The following is a 24,901-nucleotide window of genomic DNA, read 5'->3' on the forward strand; positions in this document are numbered from 1 at the left end:
ACAGCCTCAGGTGGAGGCGGCCCAGCACCAGGGGAGAGCAATGGTGGGGAGAGCACAGAATCAGGTGGAGGCGGCCCAGCACCAGGGGATAGTAATGGTGGGGAAAGCACAGTGTCAGGTGGAGGCGGCCCAGCAGCAGGGAAGAGCAATGGCGGGGAGAGCATAGCGTCAGGTGGAGGGGGCACAGCACCAGGGAAGAGCAATGGTGGGGAAAGCACAGCATCATGTGGAGGGGGCACAGCACCAGGGGAGAGCAATGGTGGGGAAAGCACAGCATCAGGTGGGGGCGGCCCAGCAGCAGGGAAAAGCAATGGTGGGGAGAGCATAGCGTCAGGTGGAGGGGGCACAGCACCAGGGAAGAGCAATGGTGGGGAAAGCACAGTGTCAGGTGGAGGAGGCACAGCACCAGGGGAGAGCAATAGTGGGGAGGGCACAGCATCAGGTGGAGGGGGCACAGCACCAGGGGAGAGCAATAGTGGGGAGGGCACAGCATCAGGTGGAGGGGGCACAGCACCAGGGAAGAGCAATGGTGGGGAGAGCACAGCGTCAGGTGGAGGGGGCACAGCACCAGGGGAGAGCAATGGTGGGGAGAGCACAGCGTCAGGTGGAGGCGGCCCAGCACCAGGGAAGAGCAATGGTGGCGAGAGCACAGTGTCAGGTGGAGGGGGCACAGCACCAGGGAAGAGCAATGGTGGGGAAAGCATAGTGTCAGGTGGAGGCGGCCCACCACCAGGGGAGAGCAATGGTGACGAGAGCACAGCGTCAGGTGGAGGAGGCACAGCACCAGGGGAGAGCAATGGTGGGGAGAGCACAGTGTCAGGTGGAGGGGGCCCAGCACCAGGGAAGAGCAATGGTGGGGATAGCACAGCGTCAGGTGGAGGGGGCGCAGCACCAGGGAATGTCCATCTCTATCTCCTTTATGGGGTAACAGCCCCATTGTCCTGACACAGAGCTCCAGATCCTCTACATTATTTCATTTCAATCCGAATAGCTTCAGTGACCTCAAATTCCCTGCAGCTCAGTACAGTGTTTCCTTATGGCAGCCTGTATTATGAGCTGATACTTCTATGTCAGTCATCTGCAACCTGGGGCTCTCCGGCCGTTTCCAAACTTCCACTCCCAGCATGCCCTGACAGCCTGCGGCTTGGCTTTTAAGGCCAGTTATAACCCGGAGAGGGACTGACCGAATGTCAACGCCTCCGCTTGTCAAATCTGAAATTCAGAAAGAATGAAAGCGATCACTGTGTCACCTATGCGGAGATCAGTGGTCAGCTATATAGAGATCAGTGGTCACCTATGAGGAGATCAGTGGTCACCTATGAGGAGATCAGCGGTCACCTATGCGGAGATCAGTGGTCAGCTATATAGAGATCAGTGGTCACCTGTGAGGAGATCAGTGGTCAGCTATATAGAGATCAGCGGTCACCTATAGAGAGATCAGTGGTCAGCTATATAGAGATCAGTGGTCACCTATAGAGAGATCAGTGGTCACCTATGGGGAGATCAGCGGTTACCTATATAGAGATCAGTGGTCACCTATGGGGAGATCAGCGGTTACCTATGGGGAGATCAGTGTTTACCTATGGGGAACAGTGGTAACCTACGGGGAGATCAGCGGTTACCTATGGGGAGATCAGTGGTTACCTATGGGGAGATCAGCGGTTACCTATGGGGAGATCAGCGGTTACCTATGGGGAGATCAGCGGTCACCTATGAGGAGATCAGTGGTCACCTATGAGGAGATCAGCGAGCTGTAGAGCCAGGGAACACATCTGTTAAGAAGATTTGCGATCACCTATGGGAAGATCAGTGGTCACCTATGGGAAGATCAGTGGTCACCTATGGGAAGATCAGTGGTCACCTATGGGGAGATCAGCGGTCACCTATGAGGAGATCAGTGGTCACCTATGGGGAGATCAGCGGTTACCTATGAGGAGATCAGTGGTCAACTATGGGGAGATCAGTGGTAACCTATGGGAAGATCAGTGGTCACCTATGGGGAGATCAGCGGTCACCTATGAGGAGATCAGTGGTCACCTATGGGGAGATCAGCGGTTACCTATGAGGAGATCAGTGGTCACCTATGAGGAGATCAGTGGTCACCTATGAGGAGATCAGCGGTCACCTATGAGGAGATCAGCGGTCACCTATGAGGAGATCAGCGGTCACCTATGAGGAGATCAGCGGTCACCTATGAGGAGATCAGCGGTCACCTATGAGGAGATCAGCGGTCACCTATGAGGAGATCAGCGGTCACCTATGAGGAGATCAGTGGTCACCTATGAGGAGATCAGTGGTCACCTATGAGGAGATCAGTGGTCACCTATGAGGAGATCAGCGGTCACCTATGAGGAGATCAGCGGTCACCTATGAGGAGATCAGTGGTCACCTATGAGGAGATCAGCGAGCTGTAGAGCCAGGGAACACATCTGTTAAGAAGATTTGCGATCACCTATGGGAAGATCAGTGGTCACCTATGGGAAGATCAGTGGTCACCTATGGGAAGATCAGTGGTCACCTATGGGGAGATCAGCGGTCACCTATGAGGAGATCAGTGGTCACCTATGGGGAGATCAGCGGTTACCTATGAGGAGATCAGTGGTCAACTATGGGGAGATCAGTGGTAACCTATGGGAAGATCAGTGGTCACCTATGGGGAGATCAGTGGTCACCTATGAGGAGATCAGTGGTCACCTATGAGGAGATCAGTGGTCACCTATGAGGAGATCAGTGGTCACCTATGAGGAGATCAGTGGTCACCTATGAGGAGATCAGCGGTCACCTATGAGGAGATCAGCGGTCACCTATGAGATCAGTGGTCACCTATGGGGAGATTAGTGGTCACCTATGAGGAGATTAGTGGTCACCTATGAGGAGATTAGTGGTCACCTATGAGGAGATCAGTGGTCACCTATGGGGAGATCAGCGGTTACCTATGAGGAGATCAGTGGTCAACTATGGGGAGATCAGTGGTAACCTATGGGAAGATCAGTGGTCACCTATGGGGAGATCAGCGGTCACCTATGAGGAGATCAGTGGTCACCTATGGGGAGATCAGCGGTTACCTATGAGATCAGTGGTCACCTATGAGGAGATCAGCGGTCACCTATGAGGAGATCAGCGGTCACCTATGAGGAGATCAGTGGTCACCTATGAGGAGATCAGTGGTCACCTATGAGGAGATCAGTGGTCACCTATGAGGAGATCAGCGGTCATCTATGAGGAGATCAGTGGTCACCTATGGGGAGATCAGAGGTCACCTATGGGGAGATCAGCGGTCACCTATGGGGAGATCAGCGGTCACCTATGAGGAGATCAGCGGTCACCTATGAGGAGATTAGTGGTCACCTATGAGGAGATCAGTGGTCACCTATGAGGAGATCAGTGGTCACCTATGAGGAGATCAGTGGTCACCTATGGGGAGATCAGCGGTCACCTATGAGGAGATCAGCGGTCACCTATGAGGAGATTAGTGGTCACCTATGAGGAGATCAGTGGTCACCTATGAGGAGATCAGTGGTCACCTATGAGGAGATCAGCGGTCACCTATGGGGAGATCAGCGGTCACCTATGGGGAGATCAGTGGTCACCTATGAGGAGATCAGCGGTCACCTATGAGGAGATTAGTGGTCACTTATGAGGAGATCAGCGAGCTGTAGAGCCAGGGAACACATCTGTTAAATATTCACAGGGTACCAAGACTTATGCAAAGCCGACTGATCATTCCATTGTCTTCATAGGAAATTGTCCTGAGGCTCTGACTGAGAAGAGTGAGTTGCCCAGATTTGTCAGACGTAACAGAACTGTGTTTGTCAGATGTAGCAGAACTGTGTTTTTCAGACGTAGCAGAACTGTGTTTGTCAGACGTAGCAGAACTGTGTTTGTCAGACGTAACAGAACTGTGTTTGTCAGACGTAGCAGAACTGTGTTTTTCAGACGTAGCAAAACTGTGTTTGTCAGACGTAGCAGAACTGTGTTTGTCAGACGTAGCAGAACTGTGTTTGTCAGACGTAGCAGAACTGTGTTTGTCAAATATAATACAGTTTGTCACATAGAACAAAGCTCAGTAAACCATTATGATGTAGCAGTGCTGAATTTGTTGTGTGTAACAAAACTGAACTTGTCAAATGTGTTATACCTGATTATGTCACATAAAGCAGAGCTGAGCTAGTCATGTTACAAAGGTGAGTGCCAGGCGTAGCAAGCTAAATTGTAGCAGAACTGAGTTTGTCTAATGCAGTGGCCTCCAACCTGCCGACCTCCAGATGTTACAAAACTACAACTCCCAGCATGCCCGGACAGCCGTTGGCTGTCTGGGCATGCTGGGAATTGTAGTTTTGCAACATCTGGAGGTCCGCAGGTTGGAGACCACTGGTCTAATGTATTGTACCCAAGTATGACACATATAGCAGAGCTGAGCTAGTCATCTGTAACCAAGATGAGTACCAGTGGTAGCAAGCCAAATTGTAGCAGAACTGAGTTTGTCAAATGTAACAGAGATGCGTCTTGTCATCCATAACAGAGCCGAGCGAGTTACTTATAACAGAGATGAGTGTCACGAGTAGCAGAGCTGAGTGTGTAAAATGTGCCATAGTTGTCAAATAGAGCAAAGCTAAGTAATCTGCATGTAACAGAGATCACGGTCAGATGTAGCAGTGCTGAATGTGACAAAACTGAGCTTGTCAAATGTATTGTACCCAAGTATGTCACATATAGCAGAGCTGAGCTAGTCATCTGTAATAAAGGTGAGTGCCAGTGGTATAGCAGAGCTGAGCTAGTCATCTGTAATAAAGGTGAGTGCCAGTGGTATAGCAGAGCTGAGCTAGTCATCTGTAATAAAGGTGAGTGCCAGTGGTATAGCAGAGCTGAGCTAGTCATCTGTAATAAAGGTGAGTGCCAGAAGTAGGAAGGTAAATTGTAGCAGAACTGAGTTTGTCTAATGTCTTATACCCAAGTATGTCACATATAGCAGAGCTGAGCTAGTCATCTGTAATAAAGGTGAGTGCCAGAAGTAGGAAGGTAAATTGTAGCAGAACTGAGTTTGTCTAATGTCTTATACCCAAGTATGTCACATATAGCAGAGCTGAGCTAGTCATCTGTAATAAAGGTGAGTGCCAGAAGAAGGTAAAGTGTAGCAGAACTGAGCTTGTCTAATGTCTTATACCCAAGTATGTCACATATAGCAGAGCTGAGCTAGTCATCTGTAATAAAGGTGAGTGCCATAAGTAGGAAGGTAAATTGTAGCAGAACTGAGTTTGTCAAATGTCTTATACCCAAGTATGTCACATATAGCAGAGCTGAGCTAGTCATCTGTAATAAAGGTGAGTGCCAGAAGTAGGAAGGTAAAGTGTAGCAGAACTGAGTTTGTCTAATGTATTATACCCAAGTGTGTCACATATAGCAGAGCTGAGCTAGTCATCTGTAATAAAGGTGAGTGCCAGTGGTAGGAAGGTAAAGTGTAGCAGAACTGAGTTTGTCTAATGTATTATACCCAAGTGTGTCACATATAGCAGAGCTGAGCTAGTCATCTGTAATAAAGGTGAGTGCAGAAATAGGAAGGTAAAGTGTAGCAGAACTGAGTTTGTCTAAAGTATTATACCCAAGAATGTCACATATAGCAGAGCTGAGCTAGTCATCTGTAATAAAGGTGAGTGCCAGCAGAAGAAGGTAAATTGTAGCAGAACTGAGTTTGTCTAATGTCTTATACCCAAGTATGTCACATATAGCAGTGCTGAGCTAGTCATGTTACAAAGGTGAGTGCCAGGCGTAGCAAGCTAAATTGTAGCAGAACTGAGTTTGTCTAATGCAGTGGTCTTCAACCTGCAGACCTCCAGATGTTGAAAAACTACAAATCCCAGCATGCCGGGACAGCCGTTGGCTGTCCGGGCATGCTGGGAATTGTAGTTTTGCAACATCTGGAGGTCCGCAGGTTGGAGACCACTGGTCAAATGTATTGTACCCAAGTATGTCACATATAGCAGAGCTGAGCTAGTCATCTGTAATAAAGGTGAGTGCCAGAAGTAGGAAGATAAATTGTAGCAGAACTGAGTTTGTCAAATGTAACACAGAGGAGTATGTCACATATAGCAGAGCTGATGTGGTTGCCTGTAGCAGAGATGAGTGCCAGTGGTAGCAAGCTAAATTGTAGCAGAACTGAGTTTGTCTAAGGTCTTATACCCGAATATATCCCATACAGCAGAGCTGAGCTACTCACCTCTAACAGAGGTGAGTACCAGAGGTGGCAAGCGAAATTATAGCCGAAATGAGTTTGTCAAATGTAACACAGAGGAGATTTTCACCTACAGCAGAGCCGACCCCATAGACTTCACATGTAACAACAAAGCTGTGTTTGTCAGATGTAGCAGAGATGAGCAAGTCATGTAGAAAAGTGATGAGGTTGTCACAGAAACAGAGTTTGTCACCTACAGCAGAGCCGACATAGCAGACGTCACATGCAACGACAACGCCGCGTTTGTCAGATGTAGCAGTGAGGAGAAAGTCATGTCACAAAGGGATGAGCTGGTCAGACGCAAAAGCTGAGTTTGCCACCTATAGCAGAGCTGACCCGGTAGACCTCACATGTGATGAGAACTCTGTCAGATGTAGCAGAGAGGAGAAAGTCATGTAGAAAAGCCATATGAGTGTGAGCAGAGCTGAGTTTGTGATAACAGCGCTTCGTTTTCTTTTAGACGAGCTGAGATTGTCGCGCGTTTTGTCACGTGTATATACCCAATATAGAACTGGAACAAAAATTGGAAAATTAGATTGTAAGCTCTGATGGTGAGAGAGGCAAGATTCATCAGCTAGAACGGAGTCTATCATACGGAAACTTCTAAAGAATTTGGTGACAAACTCAGCTCTGCCCAAACTCAAAAACCTCTATATCAGAGTACAGATCAGGGGGCAAAGCAGTCTATCCCAATATATATATATATATATATATATATATATATATATATATATATATATGGATCAACTCAGCTCTGCTACATCAGGGAATGGCAAAGTGTCAGCCAACCTGTAGCAAAACTACAACTCCCATCATATCAGGGGGCAAAGCAGTCTATCCCAAGATATATATATATATATATATATATATATATATATATATATATAATATTAGAATAAACTCAGCTCTGCTACATCAGTAAGTTGCAACGCAGTCTATCCCAATATATATATATATATATATATATATATATATATATATATATATATATATATAAACTCAGCTCTGCTACATCAATAAACAGCAAAGTTTTGGCAAACCTGTAGCAAAACTACAACTCCTATCATATCAGGGGGCAAAGCAGTCTATCCCAATATGTATATATATATATATATATATATATATATATATATATATATATATGGATCAACTCAGCTCTGCTACATCAGTAAACAACAAAATGTCAGCCAACCTGTAGCAAAACTACAACTCCCATCATATCAGGGTGAATAGCAGTCTATCCCTATATATATATATATATATATATATATATATATATATATTTTATATAAACTCAGCTCTGCTACATCAGTAAACAGCATGTGTGCGCCAACCTCTTCCAAAACTACAACTCCCATCATATCAGGGTGCAAAGCAGTCTATATATATATATATATATATATATATATATATATAATATTAGAATAAACTCAGCTCTGCTACATCAGTAAGGTGCAAAGCAGTCTATCCCAATATTTATATATAGGGATAAACTCAGCTCTGCTACATCAATAAACAGCAAAGTTTTGGCAAACCTGTAGCAAAACTACAACTCCTATCATATCATGGGGCAAAGCAGTCTATCCCAATATATATGTATATAAACTCATCTCTGCTACATCAGTAAACAGCATGTGTGCGCCAACCTGTTGCAAAACTACAACTCCCATCATACCAGGGTGCAAAGCAGTCTATATATATATATATATATATATATATATATATATTAGAATAAACTCAGCTCTGCTACATCAGTAAGGTGCAAAGCAGTATATCCCTATATATATATATATATATATATATATATATATATATATATATATATATGTATAAACTCAGCTCCGCTACATCAATAAACAGCAAAGTGTCAGCCAACCTGTAGCAAAACTACAACTCCCATCATATCAGGGTGAAAAGCAGTCTATCCCTATATATATATATTTATATAAACTCAGCTCTGCTACATCAGTAAACAGCATGTGTGCGCCAACCTGTTCCAAAACTACCACTCCCATCATGCCCTGACAGCCGAAGGCTGTCAGGGCATGATGGGAGTTGTAGTTTTGCAACCGATACTTTATCTTAGAAAGGGAACCTACTTTCTTTGTACTGCGCCGCAGACCAGGTTGCCGACATATAGAAAACTCTTCTTTTTTTTTTTTTTTTTTTATGTTTTTTTAGTGCAATTTCGGCAGGTACTCACCCTAATTTCATGTAGATGATCCCGAAACAGAGAAACACATAGAAAATCCACCTCCGGGAGTGTCTGTGCATGGTCTAGACAAAAGGCTGATCCATATAAAGTTATGAAAAAATGAGAGGAGCAGGATGGCGAGTATATCCCAGCAATTGCATGTTTGGTCTCTAACCAGAGAGCAGCGGGTTCGCCTGTAAAAACAGTGCAAGAGAGTGGAAGCCGCCCGGATCCATGGAGAGGAGAAGGGGGTCTGATGTAGGAAGAGTCGCAACGGGGAGAGAGGGATTATCTCTTAACCCTAAAGGAGTGAGAGGCAGAGAGACTCTGTGCAACCATCCCAGCCAGTGTGGAGGCCAATGTGTCCCTACTTGTTCTGACTACTCCAGGTAACAAGCCGCCAGGGTGAGAGCAGGTAGGAGGGAGGATCTCAGGGTGAGACATCGCCTGTCACTCTTCCCTCTGTCTCTCTCGCCTCCGTCTGTCTCTTTCACAGTCTCCGCCATTCTCGGTTTACACTGTACAAACACACCTTACATTGTGTTGTGGCTTTCTTTTATATATATATATATCTATATATATATATATATATATATATATGTCCCTGTCACAATACGCACTGTGAAGCAGTCACTTTAGACGACATCGCCCGTGCTCTCTCTTTTAGTGAGGTGTAGCAGAGCTGAGTTTGTTATCGGCGTCCTACTGTAGAGGCTGCGGATTTTATGTTGTAGATTTTAGGCTGTCGACTCGGGGGGTCCGTCCACACGGGCAGATTTTTTTTATTTATTTATTTTTGCGCGGATTCCCTGCAGACACGCCGCAAAAATAAATAAATAGATAAATACACCCGTGTGAACAGACCCCCCCCGAGTCGACAGCCTAAAATCTACAACATAAAATCCGCAGCCTCTACAGTAGGACGCCGATAACAAACTCAGCTCTGCTACACCTCGCTAAAAGAGAGAGCACGGGCGATGTTACTTTGCGAGTAAGCCGTATTGTGACGGGGATCTATATATGAAAATCTGCCGCCTATGCGGATTCTGACGATTCTATAACTGACACGTGCATATTTTCTGCTGCAGATTTGCTGTAGCAGATTTCGTTAGCCATTGAAGTCAATGGGGAGAAAAATCTGCAGGAGAAAATACACACGTGGGAACGTAGCCAAAGGGCTTGTTCACACGGGTTGATTACCTGCGGAATTTCGGCAGCGTATTTGCTGTGGAAAATCCGCAGCGGAATTTGCCACCATTGACTTGAACGGGACCAAAGGAAAATCTGCAAATCGGCCTCTATTGCGGATTTTTTGCCGACCCATTGAAGTCAATGGCAGCAAAATCCGCTGCAGATTTTCCATAGCAAATACGCTGCGGAAAATCTGCAGGTAATCCGCCCGTGTGAACATACCCTTAGGGTACGTTCACATGGGCGGATTTATTTGCGGGTTTCCCGCTGTGTATTTGAAAGGGGGCGGGCTCTTCTCGGCTGTCCGCAGCAGATTTTCCACGGTGGAATTTACGCTGCGGAAAATCCGCCGCAGACCCTACTGACTTCAATGGGGCTTGCGGCAGATTTTCCGCAGTGTAAATTCCACTGCGGAAAATCTGCTGTGGTCAGCCAGGAAGAGACTGCCCCCTCTCAAATACGCAGCGGGAAACCCGCAAATAAATCCGCCCGTGTGAACGTACCCTAAGGGTGCGTTCACACGTGCGTATTTTCTGCTGCAGGTTTGAGTTTTGATGCAGATTTGACTATTGAAGACAATGGACAGCAAAATCTGCAGCAGCAAATCTGCTGCAGATCTTCAGCAAAAATAAGCACGTGCGAACGCACCCTAAGGGTACGTTCACATGTACAGGATCTCCTGCATATTTTTGCTGCATAATTTATGCTGCTGATTTTGCTGCCCGTTCACTTCAATAGGTAGAAAAATCAGCTGCAAAACATATGCAGCAAAGCTATGCAGCAGATCCTGTACGTGTGAACATACCCTAAGGGACCGTTCACACGGGTCGGATTTTTTTTCGCAGTGCGTTTTACCACCATCGACTTTAATGGGTTTGCAGGAAATCTGCGAAATCTGCAGCTATTGCAGATTTTCTGCCAACTCATTGAAGTCAATGGGGGTTACATACGCTGTGGGGAAAAATCCACCTGTGTGAACGGACCCTTAGCGTATGTTCACTTGGCGGAATGTCCCTGTGGAATTGGGCAGGAATAGTCTGGACAGACGCTGCTGCTGCAGAGTCCAATAATTTAAATGGGATTCCGCTGCACTGTTCGCACATCAACATTTCTGAGCCAGATGTTTCTGCCGCAGTAATTTTATTCTCTCTGCAGAGTCCGCAAGGAAATGCATTGCAACGCTTTTCCGAGTGGATTCCACTGAAAGAATGAACATGCTCGAATTCTGAATACTGCGGCGGAAAATCTGCCACGGAAATTCTGCCGTGTGCACCGTGCAGCAGAATCCCATGGGAAACAATTGGCCTCTGCTGCTAGGGAATTTCCGAGCTGAATTTCTCCAGTGTATACCGCTCAGAAACTCCGCCGTGTGAACATGGCCTATGGGTACGTGCGTACGTGTTTATTTTGCTGCGGAATTTCTGCAGGAGATTTTATGTTACAAATTTCCTGTTGCATATTTTCTGATGGTAAGGGCTCGTTTACAGTACAGAATTTCCACCCAGATATTCCAATGCGCAGAAGGCGCTAACGGAATGATTCTGCGTTATGAATCTATTCACATGTACAGATTTGATGCGCAGAAATTTATGCTGCAGATTTCAATGTAAAATAAATGACTATTCACAGAGGCTGAGATACTGTAGGGTGCCATACAGTAGAAGCTGTTTCCCATTGGCTTACATTATTTAAAAAAAAAAAAAAAAAACATATTATAAAGCATACTTTTTTGGGCTTAAAGACGCAGCATGAAACCAAAATCTGCAGCATGAAATCCACAGCATCTAAGGGTCTATTCACACGCAGAATTTTCACCTCAAGTTAAAGCCCATAGACTTCTATGGGTTCGGCACTCCCATTCACACTTCTGAATGTCTGCTCATAGAAGTCTATGAGCTTCAAAGGGGTACTCCGGTGGAAAACATTTTTTTTTTAAATCAACTGGTGCCAGAAAGTTAAACAGATTTTTAAATCACTTCTATTAAAAAAATCTTTACCCTTCCAGTACTTTTTAGCAGCTGTATGCTAGAGAGGAAATTCTTTTCTTTTTGAATTTCTCTTTTGTCTTGTCCACAGTGCTCTCTGCTGACACCTGATGCCCGTATCAGGAACTGTCCAGAGCAGGAGAAAATCCCCATTGCAAACCTATCCTGCTCTGGACAGTTCCTGATACGGGCATCAGGTGTCAGCAGAGAGCACTGTGGACAAGACAAAAGAGAAATTCAAAAAGAAAAGAATTTCCTCTCTAGCATACAGCTGCTAAAAAGTACTGGAAGGGTAAAGATTTTTTAATAGAAGTCATTTAAAAATCTGTTTAACTTTCTGGCACCAGTTGATTTAAAAAAAACAAAAGTTTCCCACCGGAGTCCCCCTTTAAGGGGGTACTCCGGTGAAAAAAGAAAAAATTAAATCAACTGGTGCCAGAAAGTTAAGTAGAAGAATTAAAAAATATATATATGTTTTTTAAATCAACAGATGCCAGAAAATTAAATAGATTTGTAAATTACTTCTATTTAAAAATCATAATCCTTCCAGTACTTATCGGCTGCTGTATGCTCCAGAGGAAGTTGTGTAGTTCTTTTCTGTCTGACCACAGTGCTCTCTGCTGACACCTCTGTCCGTGTCAGGAGCTGTCCAGAGTAGGAACAATTCCCCACAGCAAACCTCTCCTGCTCTGGACAGTTCCTGACACGGACAGAGGTGTCAGCAGAGAGCACTGTGGTCAGACAGAAAAGAACTACACAACTTCCTCTGGAGCATACAGCAGCTGATAAGTACTGGCAGGATTAAGATTTTGAAATAGAAGTCATTTACAAATCTGTTTAACTTTCTGGCACCAGTTAATTAAAAAAAATATATGTATTTTTATTTTCATTCTCCTACCCTAAGGCTACTTGTTTACTGAACGGCTGCAGCCGAAAATCAGCCATCTCAGCTCTGCTATATCTGACTAATCTCGGTCTTACTACATTTAACATATATTGAAAATAAAAATGAATATTGGACGGTCAGAGACAGATGTTAGTACATATACCGTACTGTAGAAATTAGATTGTGAGCTCCTGGGGACAGGGTCTGATCCGAATGAATTCTATATTTCTGTACGGCACTACAGAATATGTTGGCGCTATGTAAAGTCTCTGGTTCACACATTAGGACACCCATATCAATCTTCCTGTTTTGACCTTCTACGGCAAGGATTCCCAAGCGGGGTGCCTCCAGCTGTTGCAAAACTACAACTCCCAGCATGCCCGGACAGCCAACGGCTGTCCGGGCATGCTGGGAGTTGTAGTTTTGGAACAGCTGGAGGCACCCTGGTTGGGAAACACTGTTCTACAGCCTCTCAGGCTGGTTCCATGTTGTCGCCAGCTTATACTTTATATGTAACGAGACACGTCCGCGCCATTTACCTCATCGATCACCTGGACATCCTATGAAGTTTTATTAAAGGGGTACTCCGGTGGAAAACTTTTTTTTTTTAATCTAATCAACTGGTGCCAGAAAGTTAACCAGATTTGTAAATCACTTCTATACAAAAATCTTAATCCTTCCAGTACTTATTAGCTGCTGAATACTACAGAGGAAATTCTTTTCTTTTTGGAACCCAGAGCTCTCTGCTGACATCATGACCACAGTGCTCTCTGCTGACATCTCTGTCCATTTTAAGAACTGTCCAGAGTAGGAGAAAATCCCCATAGCAAACATATGTTGCTCTGGACAGTTCCTAATATGGACAGAGGTGTCAGCAGAGAGCACTGTGGTCATGATGTCAGCAGAGAGCTCTGTGTTCCAAAAAGAAAAGAATTTCCTCTGTAGTATTCAGCAGCTAATAAGTACTGGAAGGATTAAGATTTTTTTATGGAAGTAATTTACAAATTTCCCCAAAAAAAAAAAAAAAAATTCCACCAGAGTACCCCTTTAAGGGGGTACTCCGGTGAAAAAATAAAAAACTAAATCAACTGGTGCCAGAAAGTTAAGGAGAAGGGTAGGAGAATTTTAAACATTATTATTATTATTATTATTATTATTATTATTATTTTCTTAAATCAACAGATGCCAGAAAGTTAAATAGATTTGTAAATTACCGTATTTTTCGCCCTATAGGACGCACCGGGGTATAAGACGCACCCAATTTATAGGTGCAAAATCTAAAAAAATAAAGATTTTGAACCCAATAGTGGTCTTCAACCTGCGGACCTCCAGATGTTGCAAAACCACAACTCCCAGCATGCCCGGACAGCCAACGGCTGTCCGAGCATGCTGGGAGTTGTAGTTTTGCAACATCTGTAGGTCCGCAGATTGAAGACCACTGCAGGAGGAGGTAATACTCACGTGTCCCCGTCGCTCCGGACCCGTCACCGCTGCCCTGGATGTCGCTCCATCGCTGTCGCCGCGTCCCCGTCGCTCCGGAACGTCTCTGCTGCCGGCCGGGTATCCTCGCTCTCCGTCGCCGCCATCACGTTGTTACGCACGCCGACGCACGTACGCGACGACGTGATGACGAGGAAAGAGAGCGCCGGCCATATAGGGGATCCCTGAACGGAGAAGACACCGAGGAGGCAGGTAAGGTCCCTCCCGGTGTCCTGTAAGCACTAACCCGGCTATTCAGTCGGGCTGTTCGGGACCACAGTGGTGAAATCGCGGCGGTCCCGAACAGCCCGACTGAACAGCCGGGTTAGTGTCACTTTCCCTTCAGAAGCGGCGGTCAGCTTTGATCGCCGCTTCTGAAGGGTTAATACAGGGCATCACCGCGATCGGTGATGTCCTATATTAGCCGCGGGTCCCAGCCGTTGATGGCCGCAGGGACCGCCGTGATAGGGGTGTATTCGCCGTATAAGACGCACCGACTTTTTCCCCCCAGTTTTGGGGAAGAAAAAGTGCGTCTTATACGGCGAAAAATACGGTACTATTACTATCAGTTATGTGCTTCTATTATATATTTTTTGTTATATCTTGTAACATCAATGTTCTTTGTACCCTATTGTTGCATCCTCTCACTCCCTGATGTGCCCTGAGAATCTATGGGCGAAAACACGTTGGCAAGAGAGGTCCGCTTATTTGTGTAGATTTGTATTGTCTATGTTTTTCTCCTAACCCTATCCGCACTTAGTATCAGGAGATTCCAATCTAGTTAGGTAGGGACTCTCTTGTATCCTATTCCCCCATCCTAGCACTTTTTTGTACATCACTTTATAGTTGAAAAAAGAAAAAATTCACCATTGCACAGCCATACATTTTCTCTATTGTATTATGGCATAACTAGGTTGAATTGCCATTCAGGAGACAGGAAAAGATGAATGACAACACCAATGAGTGAGAAATGAGATGACGGTGATATTGTCACTCAGCTTTTCCAGATATAAAAGATGATGGCTCCAAAACATTTTCGCATCATATGTAGAAGTTTTGTTTGTTATTTTGCTCTTTATTGTATTAGTCCTATCAGTCATATGTTGCTGCCGCTGTTATTTTGATGATCTATCGGGGCTTCCTAGGAATCATCTAGGAATACAATATATCATAATACCATACGGTACAAATTCATCCCCCCATACCCAGCCATGTAGTGCTGTTTCCACCCGCAGGACGTCTCGTGTCATGACAGCACTGACATTCTGCTGCAATACAAGTGCAACAACAGCCTAAAACACAGAACTGACCCAAATCCTCTAAAATACTGCCATGTATATCCTTCTACCGCCATCTAGACCCTAGAATGTATACACTTATTCAGACCCCAGCCCAGACTCTCTATAACAGCAGGACCCAACTAGGGTCTTGTAAAACTTTATTGGTGCGACTTACTATAGGAGCTACAAAAATAAACAAAATATATGTTTCGTACAGTACTTAGGCCCTGTCAGGTTGAGTCCCTCTGTGTCCTAGGGGCTCTCCTGCAACGTCTCCCCCATAGTGTTGTATGTGTTAGGTATAAAGGACCTTTGAAGACCTTTGAGTTAGTCACATGATAATGTGGTCACATGTTCAATTCACTTGTCTGTTACCCAGAGAGCACCAGCTAACCAGGTGACCTGCAGCTTGACCTATGGGCTCCTTGCTCAGCCCCCCTTTATAAGGAAGGGAGGAGCTGCAATCTGCCTCTTTTGCTCTTATCACTCGTGGTGAGGTGCAGTAAAGACCAGACGTCTCAGATCCAGTGTCCAGCACATCTGGAGGCCTCAAGCCAACCCGGCAGCCACATGTCAGTAAGTCAAGTCATCTATGTCTGCTCTCTCTACCTACAGTCATGTCAAGTCTATAGTCAAGTCTATTATAGTCAGCGTGGCTGAGTTGAAGTCTGTCCAAACACTGCAAGTCCCAGCAAGCTGCAAGGCCCCCTCTGTGTTTCTGGTCACCTCTCTGGGATCCTGGCCTTGCTGTAATGACTATTACCATCTGTCTACCTCAGTAAAGCTACCGTTAACCCTAACCTGGTCTTCGACTATTATTACCCTGCCGAACCTAGGGTTAGCGGTGCTACCGTTCAGGTGGTTACCGGGAAAACCACGCCTTGGCGTCACGAACATTTAGGGGTCAATAACACCCGCCCCTGGGTTACAACATCTGCCCCATTCACCTTACATCGCACCCCTGTGGCTCCCCAAATAACACTGTTTGTGTGGTGAGCCACAGGGGTGAGGTGTAGGGGCAGATGGTATTGCCCAGGGGTAGATGGTGTTTATCCCTTAGTGTTCGTGATGCCAGGGCATGGTTTGCCTATGTAACCACCTGAAGGTAATCCTGTTACTCCTAGGTTAGGAAGGGGTAAATAATAGTCCAAGGCCAGGTTAAGGTTAACTGTGGCTTTACTGAAGTTGAACAGGTCTAACAGTCTTTACAGGGTAGTAAAGTTCCCAGAGAGGTGACCAGTAACACAGGGGACCTCGCAGCTTGCTGGGACTTGCAGTGACTTGACAGACTCTAGCACAACCACACTGACTATAAATTACTTGAGTTGACTGAAGATAGTGACAGCAGACAGAGATGACTTGACTTACAGATCTGTGGCTGCAATTTAGGCTTGAGGCCTCCAGATGTGCTGGACACTGGCTCTGAGACATCTGGACTGGACTTGACCTCAGCAGAAAGTGAAACACAAGAGAGAGATGGTAGTACCTCCCCCTCTTATAAAGGGGGGCTGAGCAAGGAGCCCATAGGCTAGCTGCGGGTCATCTGGTCACCTTGTGCTCTCTGGGTAACAAAACATGTGACTTTAACATGTGACAACCCTTATCATGTGACTAACAAGCATGTGACCATATCAAAGGTCCTTTACCCTTAATATATAACTTATACAAATTATGGGGGAACACTGCAGGTGAGCCCTGAGGACGTACAGGGACTCAACCAGACAGGACTGTAGGAGCATATCCCGTACTGGGACATCACATTCGACTATCTTCAGCTCTCCCATAGGGATATATGGAGGCGGCATGTGGTCGTGGCATTGCATTCCCAGGAAGAGGCGGGGCCTTGTACAGGAGATAGCGGGCGGTCCCAGCAGTAGGGCCCCCCGCAATCTAAAACTTATCCCCTATCCTGCAGATAGGGAATAACTTTATGGGTGTGACAAATCTCCTTTAACTAATACAGACAAACCCCCCTAAATAAAAACAAACCCCAGACCAGATCCCCTTAACTAATGCAGACCTCAGACCAGAAACCTTAAATGAACACAGACCCTTAAATAATACAAACCCAAGACCAGATCCCCTTTGACTAATACAGACCATAGAATTTCTAAACTAATATAGACCTTAGACCATCTCCCTAAATAAATATAGACCCTCCTGAATAAAAGAAAACACTAGTATAGACCCCAGACCAGACTCTCTTTACTAATACATACCTCACACCAGAAATGTAAAATGAACCCAAGACTAGACCCCCTAAACAAATACAGACCCAAGACCAGACCCTCTAAACAAATACAGACCCAAGACCATACTCCATATACATATACAGACCCAAGACCAGACTCCCTAAACATATATAGAACCCAGACCAGACTCTCTTTACCAATACAGACCTCACACCAGAAATGTAAAATGAACCCAAGACCAGGCTCCCTAAACAAATACAGACCCAAGAGCAGACCCCCAAACAATTACAGACACAAGACCAGACCCCATAAACATATACAGACCCAAGACCAGACTCCATAAACATATACAGACGCAAGACCAGACCCCATAAACATATACAGACCCAAGACCAGACCCCATAAACATATACAGACCCAAGACCAGACCCCATAAACATATACAGACCCAAGACCAGACTCCATAAACATATATAGACCCCAGACCAGACTCTCTTTACTAATACAGACCTCACACCAGAAATGTAAAATGAATGCAAACCATTTTGAATAATACAAACCCCAGACCAGACCCCATAAACAAATACATATCCAGAACCAGACCTCTTTAACAATTACAGACCCAAGATCAGACCTCATAAACAAATACAGAGCCAAGACCAGACCTCCTAAACAAATACAGACCCAAGACCAGACTCCCTAAACAAATACAGACCCAAGACCAGACCCCCTAAACAATTACAGACACAAGACCATACCTCCTAAACAAATACAGACCCAAGACTAGACCTCCGAAACAAATACAGACCCAAGACCAGACCCTCTAAACAATTACAGACACAAGACCAGACCCCCTAAACAATTACAGACACAAGACCAGACCCCATAAACATATACAGAACCAAGACCAGACTTCATAAACAAATACAGACCCAAGACCAGACCCCATAAACATATACAGACCCAAGACCAGACTCCATAAACATATATAGACCCCAGACCAGACTCTCTTTACTAATACAGACCTCACACCAGAAATGTAAAATGAATGCAAACCATTTTGAATAATACAAACCCCAAACCAGACCCCGTAAACAAATATGTATCCAGAACCAGACCTCTTTAACAATTACAGACCCAAGATCAGACCTCCTAAACATATACAGAGCCAAGACCAGACCGCCTAAACAAAATACAGACCCAAGACCAGACCCCCTAAAAAATTACAGACACAAGACCAGACCCCATAAACTTATATAGACCCCAGACCAGACTCTCTTTACTAATACAGACCTCACACCAGAAATGTAAAATTAATGCAAACCTTTTTGACTAATACAAACCCAAGACCAGACCCCGTAAACAAATACAGATCCAGAACCAGACCTCCTTAACAATTACAGACCCAAGATCAGACCTCCCAAATAAATACAGACCCAAGACCAGACATCCTAAACAAATACAGACCCAAGATCAGACTCCCTAAACAAATACAGACCCAAGACCAGACTGCCGAAACAAATACAGACCAAAGACCAGACCTCCTAAACAAATACATACCAAGACCAGAGCCCCTAAACAAATACAGACCCAAGGCCAGACCTCCTAAACAAATACATACCCAAGACCAGAGCCCCTAAACAAATACAGACCCCAGACCAGACCTCCTAAACAATACAGACCCAAGACCAGACCTCCTAAACAAATACAGACCCAAGACCAGACCTCCTAAACATATACAGACCCCAGACCAGAGCCCCTAAACAAATACAGACCCCAGACCAGACCTCCTAAACAAATACAGACCCAAGACCAGACTCCATGAAATGTCGCTGACCTGCAATACCAGATACAAACCATAAATAAGAGTGTCGCTGTTTTATATGCTATCCACAAAAAAAACCTAGTGCCCCAAATCAAGTTCCTTCTTGTTCTTCCATACAAAGGCCTCAGGTGTAATATGGACCCATACATAGCCCATGTACATGGCAAATGTACCACTAAGAATCTGCTTGCATCTGCTCTCGGGCCATTCAACAAGGGGGGGGGGGGGGGGGGGTTGCACCATCAATGTTAAATTTTACCATGTTCCTAGTGCCATATACACGATGGACAAGAAATTTACCTCCAATTCTGTATTAAAAAAATTTAGGCCGATATATAATTCTGTGTAAAGTGCTTCTTATGTTCCTTCTTTTTATTGTACTTTTTTTTTTTTTTTTTTAACTATCCACTAAAGTAATTTTCTTTTCTATTTCTTACAGAAAGGTGAAGTATGGAAAGGGTCACGTCAAAAAAAAGTGCCAAAGGGTTAATATAATCTCTTCCTGCGTACATGAGAAAGATGCAGCGAGAAATGTGATAACCACAAGGGTTCTAGGGGAGATCTTTGATCACTTTGTCATGTCCTCCAGAAGAAAGAGGACCGCTTCCTATTATCTACAGCCCGGGCGAGCAACCAGCGGCCGCCAGATGTTGCACAGTGACATGCCGTAGGCAAGGGGGATGACACGTTGTCCAATCTAGTCTAATTAAAGGTGGCAAAGCTCCATTTCCCAAATCCACTGTAGCAAAGGTCACTATTTGTTAATATCTTAATAGATATATAGAAGATGGGGATGACATAACATAGAGATCTGCTTATGTCTGTCACCAAGGACCCTCTTGTAACCAAATAGCCCCCGAACGTTCCTCACTGGGGGGAAGGCTATAGGGACCCTTGGACTGATTGGCCTCTATTTTATATGGTAATGCTCTGGTGTCTTTGTACCGGTCCATGTCATTCATTGGGTAGGAGGATCGACCATATTTTACCTTGCTTAAAGGGGTACTCCGCTGCTCAGCGTTTGGAACAAAATGTTCCGAATGCTTAGAGCCGGCGCCAGGAGCTCATGACGTCATAGCCCTGCCCCCTCATGATGTCACGCCCCACCCCCTCAATGCAAGTCTATGGACTTGTATTGAGGGGGTGGGGCGTGACATCATGAGGGGGCATGGCTATGACATCACGAGCTCCTGACGCCGGCTCTAAGCTTTGGAACATTATGTTCCAAACGCTGAGCAGCGGAGTACCCCTTTAATCCTTCAATGGCATAATAATAATAATAATGCAAATAATAATAACAATTGTATTTATATAGTGCCAAAAGATTCAGCAGCACTTCAATTTAATGGTACAAATGCTAAAGGCACATACCACATCATGGCAAAGAGTATTCTGCCATATCATAATGAAGAGAACTGTGCCCATTGACCTTATATCTTTATATTAGGGTGCATTCACACCACATTTTGTACATACGGGTGCTGGATCCGGTGGGGGGAGGGACAAACCAGGCGCTCCCATACCCTGGCCGGATCAGCCCGTGACTCCATTTACTTTAATGATCTGACCATTTACTTTAATGATCTGACTTTAATTATCTGACCTAAAACCATAGTTTACTACGGTTTTAGGTCCGGTCCAAAACCGCATACGGGTCAAAACTGAGCCGACCGGAGTCACCGTTTGACTCCGCTCGGGTCATTAAAGTAAATGGAGTCACAGGCTGATCCGGCCAGGGTACGGGAGCGCCCGGATCCGGTACCAGTATGTACAAAACGTGGTGTGAATGCACCCTTAGACATGTCCTCCTACGATTCATAAAAACTAATATAAGAAATAAAGAAATTATTTGCTCATTTTAGGGACCTGTATATCACTTTTGATGCTCTATCCTTAATAAATACATATATACAGACTCCAGACCAGACATCCAGAATAAAAACACCAGACCAGACCTTCAAAAGGAAGATAGATAGCAGACCAGACCCTCAAAATGAATACAGATAGCAGACCAGACCCTCAAAATGAATACAGTATCCAGACCAGACCCCCAGAATGAATATAGATCCCAGACTTCCAAAATAAATACAGACCCTATACCACCAAAATAAATACAGACCCCAGACCAGACATCCAGAATAATGATGCTTGACCAGACCCTCAAAATGGATACAGATCCCAGACTCTCAAAATGAATAAAGTTTCCAGACCCCCAGAATGAATATAGATTCCAGACCTCCAAAGTAAATACAGACCCCAGACCCTCAGAATAAATACAAACCCCTGTTCAGACCCCAAGATAAAGACCAGACATCTAGAATACATATGCCATACCAGACCCCAGTAACGAATAGAAACTCCACACCAGGTCCCCAAAATAAATGAGACCAGACTCTCAGAATAAATACAGACCCCAGACCAGACTTCATAAACAAATACAGACCCCAGACCAGACTCTCAGAATAAATACAGACCCCAGACCAGACTCTCAGAATAAATACAGAGCCCAGACCAGACTCTCAGAATAAATACAGACCCCAGACCAGACTCTCAGAATAAATGCAGACCCCAGGCCAGACTTCATAAACAAATACAGAGCCCAGACCAGACTCTCAGAATAAATACAGACCCCAGACCAGACTCTCAGAATAAATGCAGACCCCAGACCAGACTTCATAAACAAATACAGACCCCAGACCAGACTCTCATAATAAATACAGACCCCAGACCAGACTCTCAGAATAAATACAGACCCCAGACCAGACTCTCAGAATAAATACAGACCCCAGACCAGATTTCATAAACAAATACAGACCCCAGACCAGACTCTCAGAAGAAATATATACCCCAGACCAGACTCTCAGAAGAAATACAGACCCCAGACAGACTCTCAGGAGAAATACAGACCCCAGACCAGACTCTCAGAATAAATACAGAACCCAGACCAGACTCTCAGAAGAAATACAGACCCCAGACCACAGACAGACTCTCAGAAGACAGAAGAAATACAGACCCCAGACCACAGTCAGACTCTCAGAAGAAATACAGACCCTAGACCACACTCTCAGAATAAATGAAGATGCCATGTGCTAGCTGCAATTTTTGGATTTGATTTAGTTCACTTGCTACAACTAGGACTAACATGGTAACTCGTCGAGCAAATGTGTAACCAGCACCATAGATCAGTCAGTTGATCCTTGGTTTTCTTGTCACCAGTGAGTTATCATAGGATGTTGGACATGGATGTAAGTGCTCATAGTCCCCCATATATATGGGCTTGGCCAATTGTTGGAATGGGTCATGGAATTGGGGAATATATGGCCATCATTACCTAGACCCATTTCCAGTTGCCAGATTGTTAATTGCTTTCTAGTATAAGAAAGCAATGTGGGACTGGGGTTCCTTGGACCCACTCTTCTCAGGGTCAGTCTTAAAGGTGTATTCCCTGCAGTAAAAAGTGATGCCCTATGCTCAGGCTCCCCATAGAGAATAAATTAATTGTTCCATTTTCAGGATCATTGTGGGTCAGCTTGCTATCCCCTATCCTGTAGCTAGAGGATAACATTTTGAGTTAGGAATACTTCTTAAATGGGTACTCCAGTGGAAAACATTATTATTATTTTTTTAATCAACTGGTGCCAGAAAGTTAAACAGATTTGCAAATTACTTCTATTAAAAATTTTAATCCTTCCAGTACTTATCAGATTCTGTATGCTCCACAGGAAGTTGTATTTCTTTTTGAATTTCTTTTCTGTCTGACCACAGTGCTCTCTGCTGACACCTCTGTCCATTTTAGGAACTGTCCAGAGCAGGAGCAAATCCCCATAGTAAACCTCTCCTGCTCCGGAAAGTTCCTGACATGGACAGAGGTGTCAGCAGAGAGCACTGTGGTCAGACAGAAAAGAAATTCAAAAAGAAAAGAACTTCCTCTGTAGTACACAGCAGCTGATAAGTACTGGAAGGATTAATATTTTTTAATAGAAGTAATTTACAAACCTGTTTAACTTTCTGGCACCAGTTGATTAAAAAACAAAAACAAATATTCCACCGGAGTACCCCTTTAATTGTGGCCACACACATTAGATTAATCTTGTGATCAGGCTGTTGTATATGATCATAGTAACATAGTTCATCAGGTTGAAATAAGACCAGAGTCCATCAAGTTCAACCTATATTCCTAATTAGTCCCTACTGAGTTAATCCAGAGGAAGGCAAAAAACCCTTATACTAGAGGTAAAAATTCCTTCCCGACTCCAAATATGGCATCAGAATAAATCCCTTGATCAACGTTCTATCCCTATAAATCTAGTATATATAACCAGCGATGTTATTACTCTCCAAAAATGTATCCAGCCCCTTTTGAACTGTTTTACCAAGTTCACCGTGATCACCTCCTCTGGCAGAGAATTCCACAGTCTCACTGCTCTTACAGTAAAGAACCCCCGTCTGTGCTGGTGTAGAAACCTTCTTTCCTCTAAACGAAGAGGATGCCCCCTTGTTATAGATACAGTCCAGTTAGGCCGGACTGAAGTGTAGCTAGGGGGAGGCCCTCATGACATTGTTTGTCAGGACTGGGATAGAAGGGGTTAATGGTGTTTTGAGGGGATGTGAGTTTGTGAGTTGGGATTAAGGGGTTGGTGTGTGGAATGAGGGGGCGGGGGGAGCAGCTACAGGCGGAGGCAGTGGGGATTGGATGAATAAGGGGGTGTAATGGAAAAGGGGGGCTAAGGGGGGGGGGTAGGTTATATAAGGGAGTGAAAGGGCAGTTGGAGGACCAATTTTGTGGTGTTCCAGCTTGGAAAGGAGAATCTCCCACCCGCCCACCCTAAAAAAAAATGTATGTTTTTTTTCTCCTTTATATTTGATGTATGGCGGGGGATTTTTTCTAGAGAGGACTTCAGAGTGGATTGTTGGTTGCAGGGGGTTTGTTTTTTCTGTTGCAGCAGTGGGTTGGGAACAGGGGATCTTAGGAGTTGGGAGCAACAGGAAGATGTTTTAAGGTGGTGGAGGGAACCAAAGTTGGTTCTGGACTCTGGGGCGGAGGAGGTTCATGGCTGGCCGTTCTGGGAAGAGTGAAAGAAGGATGGGAGGCTTAGGCCTCGGTGGGGCATGCAGGTCCATTGTTGTCGTGCCTCCGAGCCAGTGGGTGGATGGGCTGGAGGTAAAAGGAACCTGTGTGCACGGTCAATGGTGGACCGGCAGTGGGCTTGTTAGGCTCCCAGGACCTTCTCTGTGGATGGTCAAGATGTATTTACTTTGTTTTTTTATATGTTAATATTAATAAAATGGCTGCTGTGGCCAATTTAATCCATTCTGGTGTTATGCGTTTATTTTAAGGGTATGGGATGGGTGGAACTGGAGGGACTTGACAATACCCTTGTCATGGGTATAAATAGATAATGGGAGAGATCTCTGTATGGACCCCTAATATATTTATACATAGTTATTAGGTTGCCCCTAAGCCTTCTTTTTTTCTAAACTAAATAACCCCAATTCTGATAATCTTTCTGGGTACTGTAGTCCTCCGATTCCCCGTATTCCCCTGGTTGCCCGTCTTTGAACCCTCTTCAGCTCCACTATATCTTTCTTGTACACTGGTGCCCAGTACTGTACACAGTATTTTATGTGTGGTCTGACCAG

At 44.8% G+C, this 24,901-nt stretch overlaps 1 protein-coding gene across 7 annotated transcripts in view; it reads right to left on the minus strand.

Moving 5' to 3' along the window:
* Positions 1 to 24,901, minus strand: part of WNT7B (Wnt family member 7B) — a 248,747-nt gene that overhangs the window by 119,749 nt on the left and 104,097 nt on the right. Inside the window, exon 1 of one of the 7 annotated variants that reach the window (XM_056517505.1) lies at positions 8,433 to 8,643. The exons of the other annotated variants lie outside the window; for them this stretch is intronic. Within the exon in view, the coding sequence (XP_056373480.1) occupies positions 8,433 to 8,503 (71 nt within the window). The 5' untranslated portion in view covers positions 8,504 to 8,643. Of the gene's footprint in view, positions 1 to 8,432; positions 8,644 to 24,901 lie in introns of those variants that run through there. 7 annotated transcript variants of the gene reach the window in all.

Source organism: Hyla sarda, chromosome 4 (genome assembly GCF_029499605.1).
Source record: "Hyla sarda isolate aHylSar1 chromosome 4, aHylSar1.hap1, whole genome shotgun sequence".
NCBI lineage: Eukaryota > Metazoa > Chordata > Amphibia > Anura > Hylidae > Hyla > Hyla sarda.